This window comes from Elgaria multicarinata, chromosome 18 (genome assembly GCF_023053635.1).
Source record: "Elgaria multicarinata webbii isolate HBS135686 ecotype San Diego chromosome 18, rElgMul1.1.pri, whole genome shotgun sequence".
Classification (NCBI taxonomy): domain Eukaryota; kingdom Metazoa; phylum Chordata; class Lepidosauria; order Squamata; family Anguidae; genus Elgaria; species Elgaria multicarinata.
The window spans coordinates 5,549,733-5,577,312 of NC_086188.1; the positions used below are offsets into that span (position 1 = coordinate 5,549,733).

The window sequence follows — 27,580 nt, forward strand, 5'->3', positions numbered from 1 at the left end:
CCCATTACAGCTGCTAAGGCTTACTTTGCACACATTTAAACGTTAATTTAATTGTCACAGACTTTAACTTGTTGCATTTGTCATTTCAACCCAATTTTTTAATCATTTCCACCACTCCACACACACATACACCAGCACACCCGTTTGTGTGCATACAAGATAAGCATAGTTTTGATCTTCATTGAAAGTGGAATATTTTAGAATTAGTTTCCACACACACCCAAAAAAAGAAACATAAATGGGCAACTGATTGTTTAGACCAAACTTCCATGTGGGACGTCAGAACCAAGTAGTGCTGGCGAATGAACTGAGCTGTCATCCGCCGAAATAGCTCAGTTGGGAGAGCGTTAGACTGAAGATCTAAAGGTCCCTGGTTCGATCCCGGGTTTCGGCAGGATGTTTTTGTTCTTTCTTGGCTCTTAAACATCTAAATTATGATTCAGAATCGCCATAGATCAAATTTATACCTCGCCTGCAGTCTACAACACAAAAAAGAGAATCATAGAATAGCAGAGTTGGAAAGGGCCTACAAGGCCATCAAGTCCAACCCCCTGCTCAATGCAGGAATCCACCCTAAAGCATCCCTGACAGATGCTTGTCCAGCTGCCTCTTGAAGGCCTCGAGTGTGGGAGAGACCACAACCTCCCTAGATCACTGATTCCATTGTCGTACTGCTCTAACAGTCAGGAAGTTTTTCCTGATGTCCAGCTGGAAAGGCCTGAATGGATTTCTTCCCCACTTACTTTTAGCAGGTTGCAAAGGGCATCAATCCACCCCACATATTTGAGAGAAATGTTGCATTCGAGGGGTCGTGTGAACACCCTAACACGGAACCTGATGTGTTTCAGACTTTGCAAAACCTCTGAACCTGGTGACTGACTTTGATTTCCCTGAACCACATAAAGAGTCGCAATTGCTGGACCACACCAAAGACCCCTCTATAACCATTACTCTTTTTTTTTTTTGCAAAGAATTGCACGTCTGAATCACTGAATGATCAGAGCCATTTTTATATTAACTCTATATTAGTGGCCAATTAGATACTCTTAGGAGAAGCACCCAGTTTTCGTACCTTTCCTATTTGGAAACTACATTTCCTATTGCCAAACCAATCAAAATGCATATATTAATTGTATTGTTGTCTTAAGTGACGTATTTTTGAAATCCAGGTATAGCATTTCCTCGTTAGTATAGTGGTAAGTATCCCCGCCTGTCACGCGGGAGACCGGGGTTCGATTCCCCGACGGGGAGGCTTAGTCTTTTCCCCCACCCAGCTATATTTCTACTTTTTACTTAAATATTTTCATAGCACAATGCTGTTCCAGAGGGGTGGCTTTGTTTGTTTGCCTGCATTGCTCGTATTGCATACAGAGATATGACATAGAAGAAGTGCAAACGTAAGCAATTCGTAGTGCATTGCCCCTGGGGTGCAATGCAAATCCATTCTTCCTTGCATTTTTGCACAAGGTTTTTGCATTGCACTGCACGCATTGCACATCATTTCCCCCCTTGCACTGGGCTTGGATTTTTGTGTGAAGTTGCAAACCAGCATGACTTAAACAAGCAATGAGCTGTTTACGCCTTAAACTGAATGAATGTTTAATTCTTTCCTTACTTCCTGCCCTCCTTCAGTTTTCAGACGCAATCTGCCTGCATACCACATACCCTTTATCCCAGTCGTGTTCTCTCTGTGTCATAATGAATTCTCACCACGTTATTGCCATATGGGGGGATGTAGCTCAGTGGTAGAGCGCATGCTTTGCATGTATGAGGCCCCGGGTTCAATCCCCGGCATCTCCACTTTTCCCTGCCTACTCTCCAGATTCCAAAGGGAGAGAAAAACTCCATTCAATTTCTTTCCCCCACCTCTTCTTTGGGCTCCTTCCACAACCTAGAAAATTCTCAAACTGTGCTTTTATCCTCTCTTATGCAAAGCACTTTAAAACAATCTTTTTTGGCTGTTCAGTTATCTTCTTTCGTTGCTGGTCTTAAAATACTTTTTTGGTATTAGTTTTGCTTTTATTTATTTATTTCATTTTTATAACTCCCAATAGCTGAAGCTCTCTCGGTGGTTCACAACTATTAAAGCCACAAAAATACCAGGCAATAAAATTAAGATGATAAAACTATAACATAAAAATGAAAATAATGTAACGGCAGCTAGCAGCAGTGCAAAAAATTTAAATACAATGCCAGCTATAAAACAAACTGAAAAATGAAAATGCCTGGGAGAATAAAAAGGTCTTCACCTGGTTCATAGAATCATAGAATAGAGTTGGAAGGGGCCTACAAGGCCATCGAGTCCAACCCCCTACTCAATGCAGGAATCCACCCTAAAGCATCCCTGACAGATGGTTGTCCAGTTGCCGAAAAAAGCAGTGCAGGCACCAGGCGAGCCTCTCTGGGAAGCTCATTCCACAACTGAGGTGCCACAGCAGAAAAGGCCCTCTTCTTAGTAGTCACCTCTCTCACTTCCTTTGGCAGGGCTCCCAGAGAAAGACTCTTGAAGTTGATCTTAGGGTCCAGGCAAGTGTATATGTATGTTTATTATGTACATCGCCCTGAAAGTTTCGGCTATAGGGCAACACATAAATAAATGCAGGATAGTTTCAAACAATTGCCCCATATCAAGTTCCTAAGATGGGATTGGGGAACTAGTGACCTCAATCGCTGGGTCCCCAATCCGGTGCTGTACAGATGCTTTGGACATCAATCCCCATCAACCTCAGCCAGCATGGCTGATGGTCAGGAATCTTGGGAATTGTAGTCCAAAGCATCAGGAGGGTACCAGGCTGTGGAAAGCTGCACTCGGTGTTGGTGAACTATAAGGTTAAGACTTTTCTTTTCTCCCAGGCATTTAATAGCATAGGTTGAGTTTCAACAGACTCCAGAACTATGCTTGGCCTGGCTGAGAGTTTAAAAATTATTTTAAATGTTAGCTGTTTTTGTGTTTTTAAAGTTCGTATATTGATTTTTAAATGTTCAGTCTTTTAATTTTTGTAAACCGCCCAGAGAGCTTCACCTATGGGGCAGTATGGGGCAATGTAATTAATACGACTTCTACTACTAGTAGTAATCCCTACGATCCCTGGTCTAGCCCCTAACTATGAGGAATATGGGTGTAATATGTGGAGAGCTTGCCTTAATCCTTAAGCTTAGTTTAGGATAAAGCTTTGCTGTTCTGAACACTTTTGCAGCAGAGACGGCAACAAACAGAATTGGATAGAAAAACAAAGATCAATTTATTTCAGAAAACCGCCTTGTTGGAATACCAAAATAAATTTACAAAACTATAATACAGAGTGTGTTTAAAACAACAACAATAATAATAATATTCACATGAAAGGATCCACCACGGCTGTAGGAGAGGCACTGAGGAGAGGCACAGAAATTAGGGTGACCCTTCAAAATCTGTTAACTTAGCAGCTCTAACTTCCCACCCTGCAAAACACACACACACACACATGAGACTTCTCTCACATTTGAAAATATCTTTCCCGTGCATTTGTCCAATGCAAACCAGCAAGGTCACACTAGCTTCCGTGACTCCTTTGCAACCCCGTGGAGTTGGCACCGTTCAGGTGAGTATGCTATGATCTTCCACACCCCTGGAGCAGCATGAAAGCACCCCAAAGCATAATGCCCTTGGTCTGATCCAGCAGGGCTCTTCTTTTATGTTCTTAAATCTTCACAGCACAGGGGGCCAGAATTTCGAGACCTCCGCGTGGGTAACTTCTGGGATCCACTGGCAATATTCCGTCAACAAATCTGAAACAGAGGAGATTAAAGCAGAAAAGAAGAGAGGTGGCTGAGTCATATGATTTAGTGGAACTTTCCATTAAGGGTTTTAAGTCTCTCTGGTGTAATAATTACACTCATGGGGAAATGCTGGCAGGTTGCAGCGGAGGGAGGTGACATGGGAAACCCAGGGATGCCTGCTTTTTTCCTTTTCCCTTCATATTCCTTTTTCCTTTTGTGTTGTGTCTTTTTATACTGTAAACTGCCTTTTTTTTTTTACTGAGACTGCCTTGTTTTTACTGATTGTACGAAAGCTGCTCAGGGTCTCTTTTGGCTGAAGACTGGCATAAACATGCTTTCAACAAATAAATAAAACATTTACATATTTATATTTTGTTTCTCTGCCTGAAAATAAACCAAAACTCTGATGGCAGGGCCTTCTCTGTAGTGGCATCCACTGTTTGGAAAACCCTCCCTCATGCAGTTCAGAAGGCAGAAAATGCAGGATATTTTTTAACACCTCCTGTAAACACTCTTGTTAATCCAGGCTGTCCCTGGGCTGCAATTAAATTAATCATGCAGCTCTATTTTACTGCTCCTTGAATTGTATTCTTTATATTGTAGTTGGAAGCGTTTTAATGTTTTTCACATTGTATTTCAAACATGATTTCAATATTTAATGTGTACCGCTGAGGGTTCTTATATTCAGCAGTATATAAGTGTCACAAATAAATAAATGGTGGGATATAAATGTAATAAAACATCATCATCATCCATGAGAACTTCTAAGCGTGCTCCATGCCCATGTCTGGATAAGCTTACATTTCGTGTTCTTCTTCCAGGCAGCGAGCAAAGCGTCCCGGTTGTCTGCATTTTCGGAGGCAAGGGCTTGCAGGAGAGATTCCGTCCTTGGCTGGAGCCTGTGAAGAAGCCGGTCAAGTGCACGCATTAAGACAGACGAGTGAAGATTGCAACAAAATGCTGCAGTCCAGGGTGATCCGAGTTCCAGCCAGCCACGCTCCTCTCCAGAATACTCCATTCCCCCTCCATCCGATTTTCTGTCCCTCCCCACAACCCGTAAGCATTTCACGGACTCACTTTGAGGCCTCCTGCTCCCCTTAAAGAGTTTTTCCCGTAAAGATTTTTATTTGCACTTTTGCAAGCCTTGGGATTCCCTTGACCCTGCTGATACCCAGGGCTGTCCTGGGTAGAAGCTAGAGTAGGCAGGTAGGACTAATTCAGAGTGAAACCATTTTTTTACGTCATGGCTCTCAGTGCTATCCACTCTTCCTCCAAATCTCTGATAAGCAATGAAGGCAGGAGACTGGGTCAGATGGTAAGGGTGACTTCCTGTTATGCCGGCAACTTCCTGTCAAGCAGCCATATAAATCAGGCACTCAGCTATTCGTCTGTGGCGAGTAAAAAGGCTTCCAGGTGGCCGGATTTGACCCCACTGTTTGAGCAGTAGCCACTGCGCTGTACCTCCCTGGCCGGGGACAACAGCTGCTGTAAAGCATTCTCCCATTTTTTTCTGCAGCGGGCAGATATACATACATGTGAACCAACGCCCCCCCTTGCAAACAACTTACTTGGACCAGCTTTTCAGCATTGTGACTGGACTGGATATCAAGCAGCGGCTATAAGAGGCCAACTTTTTAACAACCTAGAAGTAGAAACGTTAATGTGTGTGTGTCAATAAATTGATTTTTAAGGGCTGCTACCAATGAAATAAATCTGAAGCTGATGATCACATGAATTTTACTCTATTAAATTTGCGTGGGAACGACGACCCCAAATAGTTTTCAAAGAAAAAAGCTTCCTGTTTGTTTTTATACTATTTTTATTGCATTTTCTTCCCCTCCTTATTGTTTTATTACGATTTTATTAGAATGTAAGCCTATGCGGCAGGGTCTTGCTATTTACTGTTTTACTCTGTACAGCACCATGTACATTGATGGTGCTATATAAATAAATAAATAAATAAAATAATAATAATAATAATAATATCAGGAGTGGCACCCTATGTCTCTCCAGAACTTCTTGGGAGTATAACGCCATTCTCCCTGCCCAACGTTATATATCCGAGCAGCTTCTAAAAATAAAAAAAAAACTATAGTTTTAAATGGTTGGTTGTTTTATTACGCGCTTCATGGTTTTAATTTTTCTGAACCGCCCAGAGAGCTTCGACTATTGGGCTGAATAGAAATGAAATAAAATGAAATGAAATGAAATAAATAAAAACCACAGCGCAAGAACGTTTATCAGATAAAATGCTTTCAAAAATATATATCAGATGCAACTTGCAAGTAGATAAATATACGGATATTTGGTCTGCTTTTCTTGAAACCTTTGTATAATTCTCTTCCTTTCTTTGCCCCCAGTTCATATGATGGAAATGATAATTCTATATATACAATGCATGGGTGGTTCCGCGCCCCCGCCCTGGTTTTTCACGATATATTTTCTGTTTTGTTTGTTGACATTCACGAAAAGTTATATATTACGCTTTCTCTCATATATATATATATATATATATATATATATATATATATATATATATATATTTAGGTACTCACAGCCTAGGAAAGGAAAAGAAAGGAACCTCTCGTGCAAGCACTGAGTCATTACTGACTCTTGGAGGGACGCCAGCTTTCGCTGACGTTTTCTTGGCAGGCCTTATAGCGGGGTGGTTTGCCGTTGCCTTCCCCGGCCGTTATTACCTTTCCCCCAGCTAACTGGGTACTCATTTTACCGACCTCGGGAGGATGGAAGGCTGAGTCGACCCGAGCCGGCTGCCTGAAACCAGCTTCCGCTGGGATTGAACTCAGGCCGTGGGGAGAGCTTCAGCTGCAGAAACTGCTGCTTTACCGCTCTGCCTAACCTTCATCAAAATTCCCAGGTTGCCTTACATAATGCAATAATAATGAAAATGCAATGAATGAAGAGCAACAGAGACAATGGCTCACGAAGCAGTATTAGGCAGGGAGAAACTGGCATACCTTCCCTTCCAATAAAAACTTGGCGAAGTATTTGTAGCGGTCAATGCCTTCTGGGTAATCTACCTCCACCGCAGGAAGCTGCCATCCGACTCGATCTGCAGAGAAAAAAAGGTGGTGGAAGAGGGTTAAGACTCTGTCACAGGCTGGGAGTTGGTGCTGAGCGGGCTCCTCTCACCATCATTCTGTCTCCCCCTAATAGGAGAAAATGGGCATGAGAAGGGTGCTGCAGCCTCCAGTTCGTCCTTGTACTATCTTTGCCAGGAACACAGAACTTTTTTTTTTATGGTGCAGGCAGGGCCGTCCCAAGACATTTTGCCGCCTGAGGTGCCCCCCACCTCTCAGTCCATGTACCAAAAAACCCTTCTTCAGGACTGAACATCTTTCTTCAACACCGACGGATGGGACGCCACACCTGAAGGCAGCAGGCTAGCTTAGGGAAGGCCACCCGGCACACAATCCCCTCCTCTATCACCTTGCTGCCGCCTCCCAGCATTTGCCGCCCGAGGCAACTGCCTCACTCTGCCTAATGGTAGGGCCAGCCCTGGATTGCTCCGCGGCTTGGCCACACCCAGTGGCGTCATCTAACCCCAGCCCCTGCCCGTTTTAGTTTTCCTCAGAACCGAGAAAACCGAGAAAGGGATTCCGCAGCTCTTCTCGGTCCCACCGTCCGCAACACCTGCTTGTTTTCTCCATACTGGAGGTGACGGTGAGGATTCCCTCCAGGGAGCCGGGCTCAGAGCAACACCAGAGGCTCCGCAGGACAGATGAGGACCGCAGGGCGGTTGTTCTGAGCTCCACTCATATATTATTATTATTATTATCATCATCATCATCATTTGTATATTGCCCCATAGCCAAGGCTTTCTGGGCGGTTTACGTCAGTGCTGAGGACACCAACCTGACCCATCAAAGGGATGGGGCGAAAGCCGTGGGGCAGAGGCCAGATTTGGAGCTGGCTCCGTCTCCCCACAACCCCCCCCCCCCCATATGACCCAAGGGGCACGAACGGCAGGCAGGGAAATGTAAGCGAGAGTCACAGGAGAAGTCCGACTTCTGAGAAAACTTATTCTAAGAAGGAGACGTCTGCACCACTTCGCACGGAAAGATAAATAAATCTAGAAAGCAAAAAACAACAACGAAGACCCACCCCAACGTCCCCCCACTTTGGGAAACTTACAGAAAACGCTCACTCTGTGACACCGAACGCTGCCGCTTTCAGGAGAGTAGGAAGGAGGAGGGTTCTCCAGGGGCTTTTCGAAGTGGCAGTACGGGGCCAGAAGGAGCGGGATCCATTCCGCTTCAATCGCTGAAACGCCTTCAGGAGAACGGAGACGCGCAACGGAAAAAGGTTGGGAGAAAGCAGGGATCTTTTATCAGTCTGGAAATAGGCAAGATGTCGAAGTCACACAAGCCACACTCCCTGCTGGCACAAGAGCTCAGGGGGCCGGTCTCTGGCCCCTCTCACCTTGAGAGCTCCAGCAACGGCCAGAGGCCCCTGAAGAACCGGTGCGGGCCCCTGGACGCTTGGCCTCCGTTTCAAACATTATGGGATGTTTGAATGCCTCTCTGCATCTCATTTATTCCCGTTGTCTTCCGCCCGCTCTTTCTCCGGCTCCCGCAACGACAACAGATCCGTGACCCTTGCGCCTTCGAGCGACTTGCCCTCACAGAAACCGAGTGCCCATTTCTCTACGCCAGCCTTCCCCAGCCTGGTGCCCTCCAGATGTTTTGGATTAGAGCTCCCACAACCCTCCCAGCCGTCTCCTAGCTTATCCCAAGAGGAGAAGGCAGGGAAAGGAGTCGGCTCTTACCTTTCATGTACATTTTGGTGGTTTCCACAATCTCCTGATACACCACAAATTCGGGGAGTTGCTTGAAGAGGACGGAACTGGGGTGGATGAAGACCGGATCGTCCAGAAGAGGCGTCTAAGGAAGAAGGGGAGGAGACGTGGAGAAGGAAGAAAGAGATCCCCAAGAGCTGAAAGCAAGCTGCCATATAACCATCATGTGAACGGAAGAACGTCCAATTCTTTAGGAGGCCGTGTACTCGCGCCTGCTGCCGAGATACAGCAGAATCACCCGTCTGCAGAGGAGGCTTCCTGCTGCTTCCCTATAGGCATCAGGGCTCGCCTCCTCCCAAGGGAAGCACTCTTTTGCACCCGGCTCCAGAGGAAAGACCTCTGGGTTCGAGTTTAAAAAACAAACAAAGCAAAAGTAGATTCTGCAAGGATACCCTTGCCTCACACCAGCCTTCAGCAACCTGCTGCACTCCAGGGGTTTTGGACTACAACTCCCAGGATTCTTGACCATTGGCCATGCTGGCTGGGGTTCTTCTCCTAGCTCGCAACCTCCAGCGTACAAAGTTCTTCTCATAGCTCAGAACCTCCAATGTACAAAGTTCCATGTCATACACTGCTGCGTGTCACACAGTGCTGTGTGTCACGCATTGCTATAGCATTATATATATATATATATATATATATATATATATATATATGATTCATTTAACAGCACATCTACTGATGAGGGTGGGAGCCAAAACATTTAGCTTAAAAAATACCTTTAAATACCATCTTTCATCTTTATATTTATAAATACGCTAGCTTTGTGTGTGTGTTAAACATTACATCACCCTTCCTCAAACTGGTGCCACCCAGATTTTTTGGACTTCAACTCCCATCAGCCTCAGCCAGCATGGCTGATGGTCCATGGGATTTGTAGTCCAAAACATCTGGAGAGTACTGGGTTAGGGTAGGTTTCCCTTTAAAGTATTTGTGCTGAAAGATACGGTAATAAACAGAGCAGGGAGAATATCACCACGTGTACCTTGTAGCCATTTTTCCATTTCTCATCCAGAAGCTCCTCGGCTTGGATCCTCCGCGCCACGTGGTTTCCTAGCCCGGCCAGGACGATCTGCCTCAAGAAGGTCACCTGCGTCTCAGTTGGGGGCTTCATTTTGGGATCGACGAAGAGGCTGGTGTCGGAGCAGATGGAATTCACTTGGGAGGAAAGGCAAATAAATGGAAAACCAAACCCACAAGGTGGCCGGGGAATCCCAGAAAGCGGAAGAGGGCTGGAGTGAATTCCCACAGGCCGTTGCAAAACTCAGAAAAAGAATTAACGGGTAAAATCGAAAGGGAAACGATTTACTGAAAAGCAAGCATCAAGATGTATTTTTGTGGCCTCTAGCCGGCAAAGAGGAATATATCAAGCCCCAATCTGGCCCTCCTCGCGTTCCGCAGAGGGCCACCCACTCCTGGATCATTTGATTAATTCTCAGCTTTTGCACCATTTTCTCCCCGTTCTCAAAAGGCGACGGGCAGCAAAAGCCTTAAGTTTAATCACGCTGGCATTTTTTTGGGAGTATTTTTGGCCTTGGTCCTATCGGCTGTGGCCCCTGAAAGTTTCTTTGCCACTGAATTTGGCCATCAAGCTGAAAGAGTTTCAACCCCCTTGCCTTATGCTATAATAAATCTGTTAAATCTTTAAGTTGCCCCCAGATTTTTAGTTGTTTCCATTGCAGGAGCAAACTCGTATACTTCCTCTGGAAGACTTCAATGATATCATTTTTATAGCACTTTCCAAACTGAGGTCTAAATAAAAGTACCATGCAATTAAAAAAAGAAAAGAATTTGGTATCCTAAGTACAGCTACATGGTGAAACAAAACCAGAGGGAATCAACTCCCTGAAAGGACAACATGACAAGAGTATCTGCTCTTATTTTCAGAGTGACATCAGTGTGGAGGCCAGCCAACCCACAGAAGAGCATTCTAAAGCTCCAGGGCTACTACCAAAAAGGCCCTGCTTCTTACAGACACGAAATCAGGCATCCAGTAAAATTAGCTTCATAAATTAACCTCATATGAGAGGAGATATCACATGGGGCAAGACATCCCAGAATTCCTAATACACTTTGGACCCCTGTGACTTTTCTTGGAAAACAGGCAAGGGTTGCCCTTTAAATTATGTCAGAGGCACTGGTATTACAGCAGTAAACTAAGGTGCTAAACCAATGGTTCCCAATTAGCTAAGTACTGAGGACCCCTTGTTTTTCAAATGCCAAGCCATGGACCCCGCTCTCCTTTTGAAAATTTTGTTATCTCTATGGTAGTCACCTGCGCGAAGCAATTTTTTGGAGAAAATAAGGGGTAGCCCCTAATAAGCAAAGGATTTTAGGTATACTAAAAAACAGAGCATAAAATTTGTGATATTTGTGATATTACCACGCAAAAATGACAATGATTTAGTTAGGAATATAAAGACTAATTTAATTTTACTAATGTCTAGTTTACAATTGAACAAATTTTGACATGTCTAGCAACTACTAAACCTAAATGTGATGGGAGAAATCATGCCTCTTTTTGTCCCGAACAATCCCTTCCACATCCGGTTCAATATTTCCTACTTTTAATCTCAAATCCGAATCAACATTGAGCCGATTTCTATGCTTGTTCTTCATATAACAAAATGTCCAAAATATTTGTTCACAAAGATATGTGGAACAAAAGGGAAGTAGATGTTTCAAAGCTTTTTCACCTAACTTCTTATAATCAGGAAAAACCTTCACCCAGAATTGGTCCGGTCTATATTCTTGGAAAAATGATTTCCATGAACCATCACAAGTCACGTCAACAAGTGCATCTCGCTCTTCCACAGATATGAGTTGTTAGTTGTACATCACCACACTCAAAAGGATTCCTTCTCCATGAGTTTTCAGGATTAGGTGCAGGGAAGTAATCTCTGAAGCTAGTCGCTAAATCACGCAGGTGCTTTCGCGCATGACGTCACCGTCGAAGCAAACGGGGCGCGGGAGACGGCGTATTTTCTTTTATTAAAATGCGGACCTTGCAGAGCTAATATGTGAATGGTGCTGCGGACCCCTGGGGTCCACGGACCACCAATTGGGAACCACTGTGCTAGACACAATTCCAGAATAAAATTGGCTTCGTCCTCCCCCCTTGTCTCTGTACATTTGAGATCCATAACTAATGACAAGGATCCAGGTGTTTTACGTCCTTTCAACACAGGTGGGCAAAGTCCGAGAGCCGCGGAGGACCAAGGACAGCTCCCGGGAGGCCTTTTACCTGCTGTTGTTAGCTGCCCCCGCAAGCGCCTGATTTCCACCATGGCTTTGTAGCGCAGCCCATTTGCAGCGCAGAATTCAGGTGCACATCCGGCGTACTCACAGGCCCCCACGGCTCCTGGAACAGAAGGCACGTAAGGAACCCAGCAAAAACGTAACACTAATAGCCAACGTTAAAGGAACGAGAAGAGGGTACCTAGCATCACCATGAGATCGCCCAGCTTCTGAGAGGGCCCCTGTCCAGCCCAGATCCGCTGCATCTGTGCCACTCGGGCCCGTTTCCCCTTGAGTTGCTCCTGCTCATCTTCGCTAACGGCTGGTCTGCAGAAAAACGACACAAGGTCCGCAATGCAGTGCATCGGTTAACGATTGGAAAAAAACCCGCCTCCCCAGCACAGTCTGAATGCGTTGAAGCAGAGCGTTGTGTGCATTTTGTTGTGGGTCCCAAATGAAGTTTCCTGGACCAGATCTACACGTCATTGCGAAGGCGCCTTTTTAAAAGACGTACCTAAAAGAAGCGCCTTTTTTTACTGTGTGTACTGTGAGCTAGGCAGCGCCGCCTGCGGAAGAATCTCTACCCCATTCAAAGGCGCTGCTCTGCTCTGGCCGCTTCCCCCTTGCGTGTTCTTCCTTTCGAATAATCCCCCCTCCCACCCGGCGGCTCTTCTGGTGCGTCCCGGCGGTGGCGGCTCCTCCTGCAAAACACTTTTCTCCCTCGGTGTGTTTGTATTTGCATTTGCGTGCGCACGGCAGACGAGTTCAGCTCCTGCCTCTCGCGCTCCCCTGCGGTGTCATCTCCCTTCGCGACGCAAACACAAACACACCGAGGGAGAAAAGTGTTTTGCAGGAGGAGCCACCACCGCCAGGATGCGCCAGAAGAGCCGCCGGGTGGGAGGGGGGATTATTCGAATGGAAGAACACACGAGGGGGGAAGTGGCCAGAGCAGAGCAGCGCCTTTGAATGGGGTAGAGATTCTTCCGCAGGCCGCGCTGCCTAGCTCACAGTACGCACAGTAAAGGAAGAGGCGCTTCTTTTAGGTACGTCTTTTAAAAAGCCGCCTTCGCAACGACGTGTAGATCTGGCCCTGGTTTAAGTTTTCCAAGGTTGCAATCCTACACACGGGGACCTGGTTCACACGAAATGCCAAATTCATGGGTTGCTTAGCCACTTGCGCTTTGCATCTGCTCTCATAAACAAGCTGAGCTGTTTAAAGCGATGCGGAGACGGAGTACACAGCAATGCTCGATTCATCTTGCTGCGCTTCCACTAATTCCTGTTTGGTGCTGTATGCCGATTTTTGTGATATTGCATTAAATTACTGGGTGGTTTTTTTTTACAGTTAAGTCCCCTGGACAGATCTAAAGGCACGGAGCTTAGGCCTAAGACTTTTGGGGGAACCTCACCGGTTAAACTCTTCAAAGAACTCCCGAACCGTCAAGGCCGACACCAAGGTGATGACGTACGGCAGGCAATCGTGCTGTTTGCTCAAGGCAAGCATCTTTGCGTACTGGGGAGCCACAGGAAATGACGCCATGGTGGCTCCCAGGGGGCTGATGGCACAGCTCAGCTTGGCTTCCTGCAGCTTTTTCAGCCTGGAAGAAGGATAAAGGGGGGGGGGTGTCATTCCTGGAAATAGAGGTGCCAATTTTAACTGATGTGTGAAGGATTGTGCTGCCATGTTTACTTGGAAGAAAGTCCTCCTGTGTTCGAAGGAGTACTCTAAGCTACAGTGAATAGGATCAGAGCCTTAACTCGGTAGACTCACCAGCTGAAGTTTTGTTTATACAAACTATTATATTAATAATATTATCTCTCTCTCTTCAAGAGCCTCATGTGGCGCAGAGCGGTAAAGCAGCAGTTTCTGCAGCTGAAACTCTTCCCACGGCCTGAGTTCGATCCCAGCGGAAGCTGGTTTCAGGCAGCCGGCTCGGGTCCACTCAGCCCTCCATCCTCCCGAGGTCGGTAAATTGAGTACCCAGTTAGCTGGGGGAAAGGTAATAACAGCCGGGGAAGGCAACGGCAAACCACCCCGCTATAAGGCCTGCCAAGAAAACGTCAGCGAAAGCTGGCATCCCTCCAAGCAAGAGGTTCCTTTCCTTCCTCTCTCTTCAAGTGTGTGTGTGTGTGTGTGTGTGTGTGTGTGAGAGAGAGAGAGAGAGAGAGAGAGAGAGAGAGAGAGAGAGAGAGAGAGAGAGAGAGAGAGAGAGAGAGACCTGTTGGATCCTGGTTTTTATTTTTCCCATGTTTTTACAATTGCCTGAGGACCTGGAAGAAGTGAGGAGTCAGCAGAACATAATCACTTAAAGGTCAACATTTCAGCTGGACACTTATTGAATTATTGTGGGGAATGTATTTTCAGTAATTAATCAATTAGTGATTGCATCAGTGTACAGGTCTGCCTATATAAGTAGCTGTGTTTTGCATGTTTCCCTCATTCCCTCATCTTACCCCAACTTGATGTATGCTGTATTGATTGATCGTCTGTGAGTATTTGTATATGTGCTGCCATAACTAAATTATTACAACTGTCAGTAAAGGATTTACTTTTAACTTACAAGGAATCCTTTGCCTCATTGGTCTTTGCTGCGTCCTAAACTGAGCCGCTGCTACTACTGCTACTCACTGGTTCAGCCTGTGATTTTCCAACAAGACCCTCCCACAGTTTCAACCTATAGGTCTAAGAATGAAGGGCAGAAGTGTTTACGAAGCGAAGTTCATCCCAGTATTATTACTGCAATGAGAAAGGGGAATGAAATTAAGATGGTTTCCCTGCTGCCTCTAAATGTGTGGTAGCTTCTGCTTATTAAATTGTAAGTTCTCTCACACTTCTTCCAATATCTCAAAAAGGCCCCTAGGTTGAACTTGCGGCGATATGCACATTTATGTAAGTGACTAGCAAGCACATGGTTCATCCTTTATCGGAAATTCCTTAAATCTATTGACAGGCTTACTCGAAATCTGTCGACAGCTCCCCTTGAAGGTAGCGAAGAAAAGAAGGGGGGAAGGGGAGAAAGCACAGCTCAATCCATGGACTCGCTTAGATCAACAGAAATCAGTACGAAGGCCAGACTTGGCTAACATCACATACGAACTCGGCACACTCTACCTTCCAGATTTGGGGGGTTCCTGCAAAGCCCCCAAAGCGATCAGCAACTCCTCGGCCGCGACAAGCGCGTCTGTTGATGGCGGGGTCGGAAAAGGGAAATTGATCACCTAGGAAGGGAAAGGGGAGGGAGCCACCGGTAACATGAAGAAACATACAAGTCACAATGGTGTAAGACAGAGGTGCGGCTCTCAGGCCAAGTGTCACGACTAGGCCTGTTCCCCTTAGGCTGGGGGAAGGAGTTTCAGGCGATCAATCGGAGTCAGGTTCTGAAGCAGAAGAGACGGTGCCAGACTCTCACGGGCTCTTCGCCAGCTGGGGATGAACCTTCGCCAGACCTTATCGCTGAAAACGCTAACAACACACAGCCTGTGGGAAATCAGTCTTCTTCAGAGGGGGAGGGCACTCTGATCCCAGAGTCCGCCGCAGACTCAAACGGGCAGAGCTAAAGGAAGGTGGGAGAAGGTCAGCCTAGTAGCTTCTCGCCAAAGGCTTCTTCAGAACCAGCCTCCTTGAAGTTAAAGCGTTCTGGGAAAGGGCTTTCCTTTTCTTGAAAGGACAATTGCCTTGCTTAGTTTGCATCGTTTTGCCTAGAGGAAAGGTCTTAGAGATTAGACTCTCTTCAGGTGGGAAGAGATGTTTATTGCCTGAATAAAGCTTCGTGGATTACATGGCAGACCTCTTTACGGTCTCCCAATAAGGCGGGAGGTTTTGGGAAACAGGGACACCAAGGGCTCAAACCCAGCCCTCTGGAGGTCCCCAGCAGGCCACGCCCCTCACTGACCACAACTCTTTCCACCTTACCACCTTTGGTAGTTTCCTAACTTTTGTGCCGTTTGCCCCCGCCGTTCTAAACAGTTGAAACACCTCTCCTAAGGCCTCGTTACTGGAGGTAAGAGCTTTAAACTACAATATGCCGGCATTTGGGGGGGGTGTGTATTTTGGCGTTCCCCCTCTGGCCCAGCACGCCGCTGGAAGGTGGACCCCAGAACATCTCTCTGAAATCAAGATGAAGGAAGTACGGAGACCCTGGAATCGAAGTCCCTCAAGCCAAGAGAGTGATGCGTCCCACTCTCAGCCACCAGGAAGGCCCTGAATTCGATTTCTTTAGCACATCTGATGCCATGTAATTTGGACTCAGCTGCTGGTAGGAGCCTTTTTTGAGCCTTTTTTTTTTGTGTCACCGGGAGTTGTTCTCCCGCTGTGAATGTTAATATCCACATTCAAGACTTATCTACATTAGAGACTTTAGACAAGCTGGTTGTTCTTTCCCCCCAGGCAGTTAGATTTCAGGGTAGGGTGGGGTGAACAATGATGGGTGTTGTAGTCCATCACCTGCTCTAAAATGGGCTCCCCACCTTGTCGATGTTCAGAGCTTTCATCTGCAGGATTAAATCTTCAACGGGGCGGCGGGTGATCTCCGGAGCGGAGAACTTCTCAAAATCGCTGAAGACGGCCGAAGAGTAAAGCCTGGATTGAGGGTGAGAAACACATACAGGGATGGGTGATGGGCAGGTGCCAAGCACAGCTTTCAAAGAGGCAGTGTGGTGCAGTGGTTAGAGTGTTGGACTGAGGCTTGGGAGATCCAGGTTCTAGTCCTCACTGGGCCATGAGGTTCATTGGGTGAGTTTGGGTCAATCACCGACTCAGTGTAACCTACCTCGCAAGGTTGTTGGGAGGATAAAATGGAGAGGAAGACTCATGTTTCTTGTAAGAGGGGGGGAAAGGCAGGCTATATGTAGTAGTAGTTGTCTCTCCACTATGAGGGAAGGTTACAACAGCTGGGATGGTTTAGCTTGGAAAAATGGAGGGTAAAGGGAGACATGATAGAGGTGTACAAAACTATGCCCGGTACGGAGAATGTGGAGAGGGAGACATTTTCCCTCTTCTCCCATAATAGTAGAACCCAATGGGGTCATTATCCCATGAAGCTGATGGGTGGGAGATTCAGGACAGATAAAAGGAAGGACTTCTTCACACAGCACATGGTTAAGTTATGGAACTCACTACCACAAGATGTAGTGCTGGCCACCAATTTGGATGGCTTTAAAAAGGGGTTGGATAAACACCTGGAAGTGAAGGCTATCAGTGGCTCCTTGCCCTGATGGCTGTATGCTATCTCCAGGATCAGAGGCAGTAAGCCCGTGTGCACCAGCTGCTGAGGAACATGGGCGCTAAGGCACTTTTGCACCATGTGTTGCTTGTGGTTCCCTGGTCGACAGCTGATTGGCCATTGTGTGAACAGAGAGCTGGAACAGTTGGACCCTTGGTCTGATCCAGGAGGGCTCTTCTTACGTTCTTAGTAGTAATAAAAATATACACCGGTGAGACTAAGCAGCTCTTTTCTCCAAGTTCCACCCTTAAGGGAAACCTAGAAATAATGATAGAGAGAGAGAGAGAGAGAGAAAGCACCTATCAGAGAAGGAAAGTTAACTGACCTGTAACAGTGACCAGGCTCAGTACGTCCGGCTCGTCCGGCTCGCTGGTTGGCCGAGGCTTGGGACGTCCATGTGACTTTGAAAGAGGAGACTCCGGTGACTTTGTCATAGAAGCGTTTCTTGACCTTCCCGCAGTCAACCACGTACTTGATGCCAGGGATGGTCAGAGATGTTTCGGCCACATTGGTGGCCACGATGCACAGTCTCGTCCCAGGAGGAGGGGCCCTGAAAACCTGGGACAAGACACACAGTTCTTTGGTCAATGAAAAGGGGGGGGGAAGGATCACATTGCATATGGACAACAGTGCCCATTACCAATTAATTCTATAAGAGAGATCTGCAACAAAATTTTGTTGTGTGGAACGCTCCTGTTTAGGGTTCCAGCCAGCCAAGTCCTGTTCCAGAATGTTCCATTCCAGGACTTCAGCCAGCCATACCCTTTTCCAAAATATTCCATTCCATCTCCACTCCCATTTTCTGTGCTCCCTCCCCTACAGCTTTCTGTTCTCTTGAGCATGCTGAGAAATTGGGTTGTTTTGAAGGGGAGGTTTCCCTGAGGACTTTTCCCTAACAATTTTTTGTACTTCTTCAAACGCTGAAGTTCCCGCAAGACTCATGATACCTCCCTCTTTCTTGTGCATGGATTGTTCTGTTTTGCCAATTAAAGCAGAAGAAGGCAGAAGGCAGAATGAGTTCTACTGGTAAATCTCCAGTAGATAGCAAGGGTTTATTTATTTATTTGTATTTTATTTATTACATTTATATCCCGCCTTTATTCCTCCAAGGAACCCTAAGGCAGCGCACATAATCTTTCTCCTCCTCTCCATTTCTATCCTCATAACAACAACCCTGCGAGGTAGGTTGGGCTGAGAGTCTGTGACTGGCCCAAAGTCACCCAGTGAGTTTCCATGGCCGAGTGGGGACTAGAACCCGGATCTCCCAGCTCCCCGTCCAACACTCTAGCCACTACACTACGGTTTCCAACTCCCGATGGTTTAATGGCAGCGATAACAAAAACACACAAACTATAATGCTGAAATCAAGAAACTTCGGGGCAGGGGGGAATAGGAGTAGAATTGTGTATGGAAGGATTTGCAGCCGAATTCTAAGTCTGATACTGAACCAAAATCCATGTGCTTGGAGAACCCTATATAACGTTATATCCTATATAGTGCTTTCCCGCTATAAACATACAAACGGTTACCTTTTCCTAACGAGCCCGAGGCCTCCGGAGGTGTGAACCCTTACCTTGGCTTGTTTTTCGGGAGCCAGCAACGAGTAGAGGGGAAGGACGTAGAGCGGAAGCGAAGAGTCCTGCTTCTCATCTGTACCTGAATTAAAAAGAAAACACAACTTCAGTTAAGGAACGCCAGTTACTGGAAAACATGGGTGGGAAGGTGCTTTTGGACTCATGGCCTGCCGGAGGAGATTCGAAAAATTAACTCTCTGTGTGATTTTAAGGCAGCTTTAAAGACTAGCCTTTTCCGGCAGGCCTATCCAGATCAATGTAAAATCAAGAATTTGTAAGATGTATTGATTCCTGTTCTAATGTTGTTCCCCGCCTCGATCCAAAGGGGGAGGCGGGTAAGAAATAAACATACGATGATGATGATGATGATGTCCTGCTTGCGGGTCCCTGGTTGACAGCTTTTTGGCCACTGTGTGAACCGAATGCTGGCCTAGATGGACCCTTGGTCTGTTCTAGCCGGGCTCTTCTTAGGTTCTTATGAACGTTCTTTGGACTTTGCCATCAGGATCTTTGAGGTCTCTGCCCCAAGGAGTCAACAGCTGATCTGCATGAGTTGGCAGAATGGACTGCACCAATTTGCATTTAAACGTGTGTATGTGTGTGTATATATATATATATATATATTGGGTAAACTGCCCAGAGAGTTTTTGGTAAACTTCTGTAAACCGCCCAGAGAGCTTTGGCTATGGGGCAGTATATAAATGTAATAAATAAATGAAATAAAAAATATTTGGGGCAGAGGGAGGACAGAGAGTCCCATTTTTTAGTGCTCTTTTGCAGTCTGAGACTGTCGCTATGCAAAGGTTGTTTACCGTTTCTCACCTTTGTTAGAAACAATCCCTTGCCTGTCTTACGGCTTCGACGGCAGCTTTTAAGTAATGGCACTACGGTTACGCTATTGGTGTTACAATTTGGAAAACCGGGCCGAGAGACAGGGTACGATGTGTCATATGTTACCCTCATGATTGTCCGAACCCAGCGACTCTCTTAACAAAAATAATGTCGTTTATTTGGAGCGGGGAGGTCAGGATGAATCTGGCCACCACAACCACCCAGCTGTCAATTCAACAGTTCGATAGGTAAATGTGCAAGCTTGGTCCCAGCCCACATAACAGACTTCAGAGACGCAAACCTTCTTCTAAACCGTCGTCTCCCAAATCTAGGTCAAGATCGGAGCCTGCAATGTCAGCATCTTCATCGTCATCTGCTCCTGCATCCCTGTCTTCATCTCCTTCATCGACTGGGATAACGGAGTAGTTGTCCAGATCAATTTTGGGTAACATCTAGAAAGTGGAGGGAGGGGAAAACATCACCACCAAAGGCTACGAGAGTGTTTAACTTTGAAATTTAGAACGCATTCGGGCACTAAAAGCAGCTGTTTCTTCTGGAACATTCCTGAAAAATAGCAGCATGCCTGGTCGCCTATGGCGAGGAAGAAATGTCTCCAGCCGACCAGACAGGACAGTTTTACACAAGTTGCGTCTTTTTCTGCTTTTAGGAAACATACACAGTAACCTTTCTGAGATTTACTTGCAAGGCTGTTATCTGGGATTGTCTGACAACAGGAAGCAATGCCAGGGCATGCCCAGTTTAACAAGGCACTTTCTCAAGGCCTTTGAGTTCAAGCTCCCCTTTTTTTAAAAATGCAACACAAGTTTAGTTCTTATGAGCTGCACTGGTGCAAAAAAAGAGAATGCTGATGTACCAGAAACACAAGAGGGAAGTTAAAAGAAGGCCAGTTTTATTCTGTTTTTCACCCACGTGTTTTCGTGTGTCTGAATCAAAACTTTGTTAAAGGTTTGGAAAGCTGCGTTATGCAGGGAAAAGGGGGGGAAAGATGGACGTCGAAGCCTTCAGTGGCGACACTTACCACGTCTTTTTTCTGTTTGGATTTCTTAAATCTTCGCATTTCTTCCACAGAGTCCTCCTTGTCTTCGCTACCTGGGAAGGAGGAAGAAGCAAGATCACCAATAAGGTCTAAAAGACAAAACAAGGAAAGCATAAAGGGATCAGGGGCAGGGAAGGATTTCGCATGGCTGACGAGGCCGCGGGTGTGCAAACGTAGGCTGCCAAGCCAAAACGCCATGGCAAAATGCTCCAAGGATGAGAAAAGCTGAAGTCTGAGGCCAAAATCAGAGCAATGCAACCGTTGAACATTGCTAGTCCCGAGTGGGTATGTCAGCAGCTCATGGGGCTAGAACCGGGAACTGCTGGACCAGTTGTAGGGGAACATGGGTAGGAGGGTGCTGTTGCACTCATGTCCTGCTTGTGGCCTTCCTACTGGGGCAGCTGGTTGGCTACTGTGTGAACAGAATGCTGGACTAGAAAGACCCTCGGTCTGATCCACCACGGCTCTCCTGATATTCTTCTGCTGCATGAACCAGGCACCTTCAGACCTGCGCTGTGCTGCCCCTGGTGGTGAGCCGTTGGGAACTACAGGTGTCCACCCAGGCTCCAGAATGAGTCAGGCCAACCCACATTTCCGAGTGTAGCCGCGTTACCTTGGTGCGCGTTCCTGCAGAAAGGGAATGATTTCCTCAGCCTCCGGCACAAGGAGTGGACTTCGGCCTGGCCAGTGAGGAACACCAAGATGCCCCCTGCAAGACGAGAATGTGGTCTTCAGTCACATCACAGGTACAGTGGCAGGAGGAGAAGTCACAAGAAGCACTATTTATTTGTTTATTTTTATGCTGCCTAATATCCCAAGCACTCTGGGCAGTTCACAATTAAAATCATAAAATACCAGACATCTATCTATCTCTAAATAAACAGAAACTAGCAGCAGTGCATATACACAATAAAACTATCTAAAAACTAGCAGCAGTGCAATTTTTTAAAAATACAATTTTTAAAGGAGATTATCCTTTAAATAGGATATTTAAAGGAGATATTTATGCAAGGAGATTATCATGTTGAGGATTGGTATAAAGAGATTTGGGATATTGCTATAAATGATAAATTGACATGTAATATAAAAGTAAGAAGAGGGATAACAAAAATGAATGATTTTGAGGGAATTTGGAATCAGTTCCTAGAATATGTATTATCTAAGGGGAGTGGAAAACCACCTCCAGAAGAATCAATGAGATTTTGGAAACAAGAATAGATCCCGGGGTGGGGGTGTGTGCACTTTTATGTTATGCAATGATGTAAAAGTATTATATTAGAAATGTTATAAGGTTATTCAATTTATGTATTATATTTTTCTTTTTGTTTTTGTGTTGTTGTGATTATTGTAGTATTGTATTAGTGTATTGTTAAATAATAATAATAATAATAAATACAATACTAGATATAAAACGATCTGAAAAACTAAAATGCCTGGGAGAATAAAAAGGTCTTCACCTGACTCCGAAAGGAGTACAATGTAGGTGCCAGGTGAGCCTCTCTGGAAATCTCGTTCCACAACCAGGTGCCACAGCAGAAAAGTCCCTCTTCTTCGTAGCTACCCACCTCACTTCCTTTGGCAGGGGCTCCCAGAGAAGGATTGCTGAAGAGGCTCTTAGGGTCTGGGCAGGTGTATATGGTTATCGTGTTGCCTGAACGCAGCCAGGGTGGCTTGTGAACCACCCTAATCAACCCAACAACAGACCATGGGTTCTCAAGGTGCCTTGCTTGAAAGAATAACACTGCACGGTTAACAAGACACCCTGCGGAAAATGTCCTGGGTTCAGACAACATGCTAACCCATGGTTCAACAACAACCCACAGTCAGCCACTGAGTGTGGGTTAGCGTGTTGTGTGAACAGCCCACTGGCACCAACGACTCTCCAGGGTTTCAGGCAGGCGTTTTTCCCACCCTGCCGGGGATCGAACCAGAGACCTTCTGCAAGCAAAGCAGGGGGTCTACCACTGAGCTATGAGCCTCTCCCCATAGCATGTGCTTTACATGCCAATCCCTGGCCTTTCCAGCGATGGCTGGGACAGCCGCTGCATAGTCACTGCACAATACTGAGCCAGGAGGACCAACCGTCGGACTCAGTCCAAGGCAGTTTCCAACGTTCCTACAATGGGAGATGTCTATCTTTAAGGGAACTGAGCATCCCGTCGGACAGAGGCTTGAAACCATGAGCTACAGCGGACCAAGGACATCACTCCAGTTCGCCAGTTCGAAAATCGGGAGCGTCAAGGGCTTTCGCACACAGGCATGGCTTCATCGGCCAGCTTACCTGGGGGTAACATTCGGTGGATTTTGCAGACTTTCCGGAAACATTCCCCGCTGTACTCGTCCAGAGGGGTCCTCTTGTTAAAATGAACGGCCACAGGGAACTGCCTGGCGTCTACCTACAGGCAAAATACCGCAGGTCAAGGAAGAGCCCACGCCCGAATAGGGATCTGAACCCGAATTCGAGACCAGGATTCTGGGAAACGATGGGACACTCCAGAAGGGTCCAAAATCAGGACTTTTGTATTAAATCAGGATTTCGTCCCAGCCACACATCAGCAAGGCCTGCTTTCCACAGAAGGGCCTATCCCCGGAATATAGAAAGGAGTAGCAAAAACAAGTGTTGCATAAAGCACGTGCAGAGGGCATTCTCGTCACCACAGAGCTGACCCTCCCCGTCCCTTAAACTTTTGGGATGAGAATGCCTTTCTTTGGTGTACTAGACTGAGCCCCAGCTAGAGCTGAGAAGGCCCAGAGGGAAAAGACACACACAAAATAAAAATCGTTTGCCTCCCTGCCTCCCACACCAAATGCATTTCTTTCTGGGCCTTCACATCCCTAGTGCCAGTAAATTTTTTTAGAAAAGATAAATGAGCCATTTAAATTTATTAAAGATTTTTAACCCAACCCTTCTTCTCAGGAGCTCAAGGTAAACCCTTTCCACCCCACCTATTGGTCTTATTTAGTTTGTATGTGCATTGCAACGATTTCAGCATCTAGACAAACTGGATATGAAACATCCTAGAGAAATCACCACCACCGATTCGGAATTTAACTGAAATGCATTCAGTCTGGGTTAGACAATGCGGAGCCCTCTGGAAGTTTTGAATGGCAGCTCTCATCATCATCTCATCAGCCACTCCAGCTGGGGCTTATGGGAGCTGTAGTCCCAAAACATCTGGAAGGCGCCGAGTTGCCTAGCCTTTAATTACATAGTTTAAGAAAAGTACAGACTCTAATGGTAAGTAGGATGGCTACGTGAAGTTCATTCAGAAGCTTCTCTGCAATATTATCAGCACTGATGGAAAACAGGACACAAAAGTGAAATTAACTAAAAGGCGTGGAATAGACCAAAAGCAGATCTTCAGCTGCTTTTGGACTTCAAGTCCCAGAAGCCCTTGCAGGCATGGCCAATGATCAGGAATGCTAGGAATTGAAGTCCAAAACACCTGAAGATGTTTTCACGATGTAAGCGACGTAATTATCTATCTAGATTTGTTTCTGGGTCACCTTTAAGGGTGGAACCTGAAAGCAGGGGATTTAAGTGAAGGATCCCACAACTCTAACCTCTGCTCCCCGTGTTGGCTCTCAGGTGGGTTACCTGTATAACAGGTGGAGGAGTAGAAAACAGTTTCTGGTTGGCGGTGAAATCTTCCACACGCAGCGTAGCGGACATGATGATCAATTTCAATGGATGTCCCTTCTGGGAATGCACACAAGCAAAAAAGGCAGGCAGGGAGGTTAGAATTCCACCTGGAAGGGATTCAAGGTAGCCACTGTGCCACGACACAGGCTCTTGACCACCGGCCTGTCCGCGGACACTCCCTGCTCAAGCTAAGCGCCACCACTTTATGAGCCTGAGGTGAGGGACAAACACCACCTTTCTACAAACTAGGTGGAGAAAAAAGGGGTTAAATAGGAATGATTTCAGGAATAAAACAATGTGCTGTGAATTATAGGTGCTGATGGTGAATTAATGTCAGAACGGGTGTTATAGGTATATAACTGCAGATGATAAATGCCAAGGAGACACGTGGGATTTTTGTGGTAGTAAAACAAAACTGAATAAAAATTTATTTCAATGTTCACAAACTTTGTTTCATAATAAAACTTTTCAGACCCTTGTTAAAACTTCTCATCCAACCCTTTCTCTCTTCTCATACACGCTTTCCTTTCTCTCACACCTTCACTCTTGAACTTTCTTTATTATCAAGATTGTTTAACATACACCAACTGACTATCTGCACACTACACTCAAAAGACAACCCTCTTCACTCTGATCCTCTAATTCTCCCCTCGAACCAAAGTACTTTAAAAACACCCCCTTATCACCCTCAGTCATTCCCTTATATATCCTCCTCCCCTCTCCTAAGATATTCAATCTCCACCCACTCAGGTCAACATCCTAAACACAATAGACTTACAAATCCAAGATATACATTAGGGAACTGACTTGTGGGGTGTAACGCCACAGCCACCAAAAGGGATTTCGGGTAACTATCCTTTCCAACTTCTCTTACCTTGGCCCGAAGGGGCCCGATGCGAGATAAAAGGCCAATCAGAATATCTGTGTACACGCTCCTCTCGTGGGCTTCATCAAGTATGATGACTCGGTAGTTGGAAAGCAAGAAATCCTGAAAACACCAAAAGTGGGAGAAATTGAGGGATGCTACATCCACCTGCCAAAACTCAGCCAAACTTACCAACTCAGATTTGACCATTAGGGTGGAATTTGGTACTCTGACCTCCATGGAGGCCTATCTGAATTTAATCGCAGGAACTTCCAAAACGTTTCTTTCCTCACTCAGCTTTCCTAAGCAATCTCCCTAGCTTGTAAGTGAAACAAAATGAGCTTTGCAAGAGCTGAGCTGCTTCATGAAAACAAGAACACCTTGCAAGAGGACAACTGCTCAGCAGTTAAGATGAGCAATTTAGGTCTGGGGGGGAAAAGCTAGTGACAAAGTCAACGCAGGAAGAAGCAGCCAGACCCACCAATAGGCAGGATCATAACCAATGGGTTCAAAAGGCAGGAAGATTTCGACTAAGCATTATGAAGTACTATTTGTCAGATGCACAAGACTGTCTTGGACTCTCTTTCATTAGATTGGATTTCCTGCACTGGCAGGGGTGGGCAGGCTAAATGACCTTTGAGATTTCTTTCTTTATTTTATATATTTATTACATTTATATCCTGCCCTTTTTTCCTCCAAGGAACCCAAGGCGGCATACATAATCCTCCTCCTCTCCATGTTATCGTCACAACAACCACCCTGTGGGGTAGGTTGGGCTGAGTGTGACGGGCCCAAAGTCACCAGTTGGGTTTCCATGGCTGAGTGGGGACTAGAACCCGGATCTCCCGACTCCCAGACCAACACTCTAGCCACTACACCACTCTGAGGTGCATGACTCTCCAGGGTCACTTGCTACCTATTTATTGGAGACGATAGGGACTGAATCCCTGGTAACATCTGTGTGCAAAGCACTGACACCAAATGTCACCTGCCCAATTTGCCAAAGGTGAGCAAGGGCAACCTTGTCTTATAAAACACAGGCCTAAGCTACTCCATTAAACCAAACACAGGTACAGGGTCTTCCTTCCTCACCCCTGAATGTTACCCCCCCCTTTTTTTAAGGGGGGGGAGAATTCCTCACTCCAATGCCACTGGCAACCCACCTTCCAAAGTTCATCATCAGTTCCGCCGCTTGGTCAAGGTAAAGTGTGTGACCTTATGTCAAGAAGTGATATCTATATCTATATCTATATATATCTGAGAGAGTGCCTTCTCCCTTACCAACCTGCCTGGTCACTGAGGTCATCCGAGGGCTTGCTCCTGGTGGTTCCACATAGATCCATCCTCCGATTGGAATCCACCAGGGGAAGAGCCTTCAGCGTGGTGGCACCCCTCCTGTGGAATTCCCTGCCTCTGGAGGTCAGGCAGGTGCCGACCTTGTACTCCTTTCGGCATCTCCTGAAAACGTCTTTATTCCAAGAAGCCTTTCTTTAACATGCAGACTTGGATTTCTGTTTTTGCTTCTTTTAAAATTTTGTTTTAACTGTTTTATTGTTTTTATTTTCATTTTACCTTGTACACCACTCCAAAAATTTCCAATGGGGAGCAGTATATAAATATTCTAAATAAATAATAAATAAATAAATATATTTCTCCCAGACTTCTTTTTTTAAATCAATTTCATCGTCAATGGGGGAAAAACACCTTTTACCTTCTGGATTTCTTTCAACAGCACACCGTCCGTCATGAATTTGATTTGGGTGTCGTCCGTGACGTTCCCTTCATAACGGATTTGGTACGAAACCACCCTGAACAGAGAGACGGAAGAAGGCAACATGGAGTCATCTCAACAGCAAATAAAAACAGTGCCCTGAATCATCTTTGGCTGATTGCTTAAAGACCATTTTTAGGTACACGATCTCTCTGTGTGCGTTGTCTGTGTATATGTTTTCTCTTTTTTTGTATTTTGTATAATGTCTTTTAAAGGTTTTTAATTTTTGTGAACCGACTAGAGAGCTTCAGCTATTGGGCAGAATGGAAATATAATAAATGAATGAATGCCCTGGTGCCAAATGTATTATTTGGAAGTACATCGTGTCCGTCTAAAGCACTGAGGCCCCTAAGTCATGGTGGTGTCAATTTAAGAAAGAAAAGTTCTATCACCTGGGTAACAGTACTTAAAAGGTGGTATGGGAACTGCCTACAATCTCTCCCCAAGGCTTGTAGCCTAGCCCCTGCCCATGGATGCAATCCCCGCAAAGGCTTCCGGAGTGAAACATGAAAGTCTCTGCCCACAGGGTTACAATCTGAAAAGGCGTAGCACAAAAGGAAAAATGGATGAGGAGGGAAGAGGAAAAGGGTTAACGCAACGGCCCAGCTTCCACTCTCATCTCCCTCTGGTACATCCTGCTGGAACAGGTGCTGGTGGTGATAGCCAAGAGAGGTGGAGTGAAACCTATTTACCTGGCCAGGATTGTGAGCTGGAATATGAGCTCCAACCAGGAAGTGAGCTGAACGCACTTGGGGCGTATGCTTTAATACTGTCTCCGGTGGACCTGCTAGCTAGGAAGGGT

At 45.9% G+C, this 27,580-nt stretch overlaps 1 protein-coding gene and 3 non-coding genes across 4 annotated transcripts in view; 3 read left to right on the forward strand and 1 right to left on the reverse strand.

The window, feature by feature from the left end:
* Positions 1-321: 321 nt before the first annotated feature.
* TRNAF-GAA (transfer RNA phenylalanine (anticodon GAA)) lies at positions 322-394 on the forward strand. Its single transcript has one exon. It is a non-coding gene; the product is annotated as a tRNA-Phe (tRNA).
* A 785-nt stretch (positions 395-1,179) lies between these two features.
* On the forward strand, positions 1,180-1,251 carry TRNAD-GUC (transfer RNA aspartic acid (anticodon GUC)). The gene has a single exon. It is a non-coding gene; the product is annotated as a tRNA-Asp (tRNA).
* Positions 1,252-1,728: 477 nt separating this feature from the next.
* On the forward strand, positions 1,729-1,800 carry TRNAA-UGC (transfer RNA alanine (anticodon UGC)). The gene has a single exon. It is a non-coding gene; the product is annotated as a tRNA-Ala (tRNA).
* Positions 1,801-3,218: 1,418 nt separating this feature from the next.
* Positions 3,219-27,580, reverse strand: part of DHX37 (DEAH-box helicase 37) — a 31,881-nt gene continuing 7,519 nt past the window's right edge. The window contains exons 7-27 of the mRNA XM_063143788.1: positions 26,719-26,815; positions 25,017-25,130; positions 24,098-24,199; positions 22,781-22,895; positions 21,113-21,208; positions 20,482-20,552; positions 19,744-19,894; positions 18,611-18,693; positions 17,363-17,595; positions 16,283-16,394; positions 14,928-15,034; positions 13,225-13,413; positions 12,018-12,142; positions 11,823-11,939; positions 9,564-9,736; positions 8,549-8,663; positions 7,915-8,052; positions 6,738-6,832; positions 5,328-5,401; positions 4,561-4,658; positions 3,219-3,768 (exon numbers count right to left, since the gene is read on the reverse strand). Of these exons, the coding sequence (XP_062999858.1) occupies positions 3,689-3,768; positions 4,561-4,658; positions 5,328-5,401; positions 6,738-6,832; positions 7,915-8,052; positions 8,549-8,663; positions 9,564-9,736; positions 11,823-11,939; positions 12,018-12,142; positions 13,225-13,413; positions 14,928-15,034; positions 16,283-16,394; positions 17,363-17,595; positions 18,611-18,693; positions 19,744-19,894; positions 20,482-20,552; positions 21,113-21,208; positions 22,781-22,895; positions 24,098-24,199; positions 25,017-25,130; positions 26,719-26,815 (2,485 nt within the window). The 3' untranslated portion in view covers positions 3,219-3,688. The remainder of the gene's footprint in view (positions 3,769-4,560; positions 4,659-5,327; positions 5,402-6,737; positions 6,833-7,914; positions 8,053-8,548; positions 8,664-9,563; positions 9,737-11,822; positions 11,940-12,017; positions 12,143-13,224; positions 13,414-14,927; positions 15,035-16,282; positions 16,395-17,362; positions 17,596-18,610; positions 18,694-19,743; positions 19,895-20,481; positions 20,553-21,112; positions 21,209-22,780; positions 22,896-24,097; positions 24,200-25,016; positions 25,131-26,718; positions 26,816-27,580) is intronic.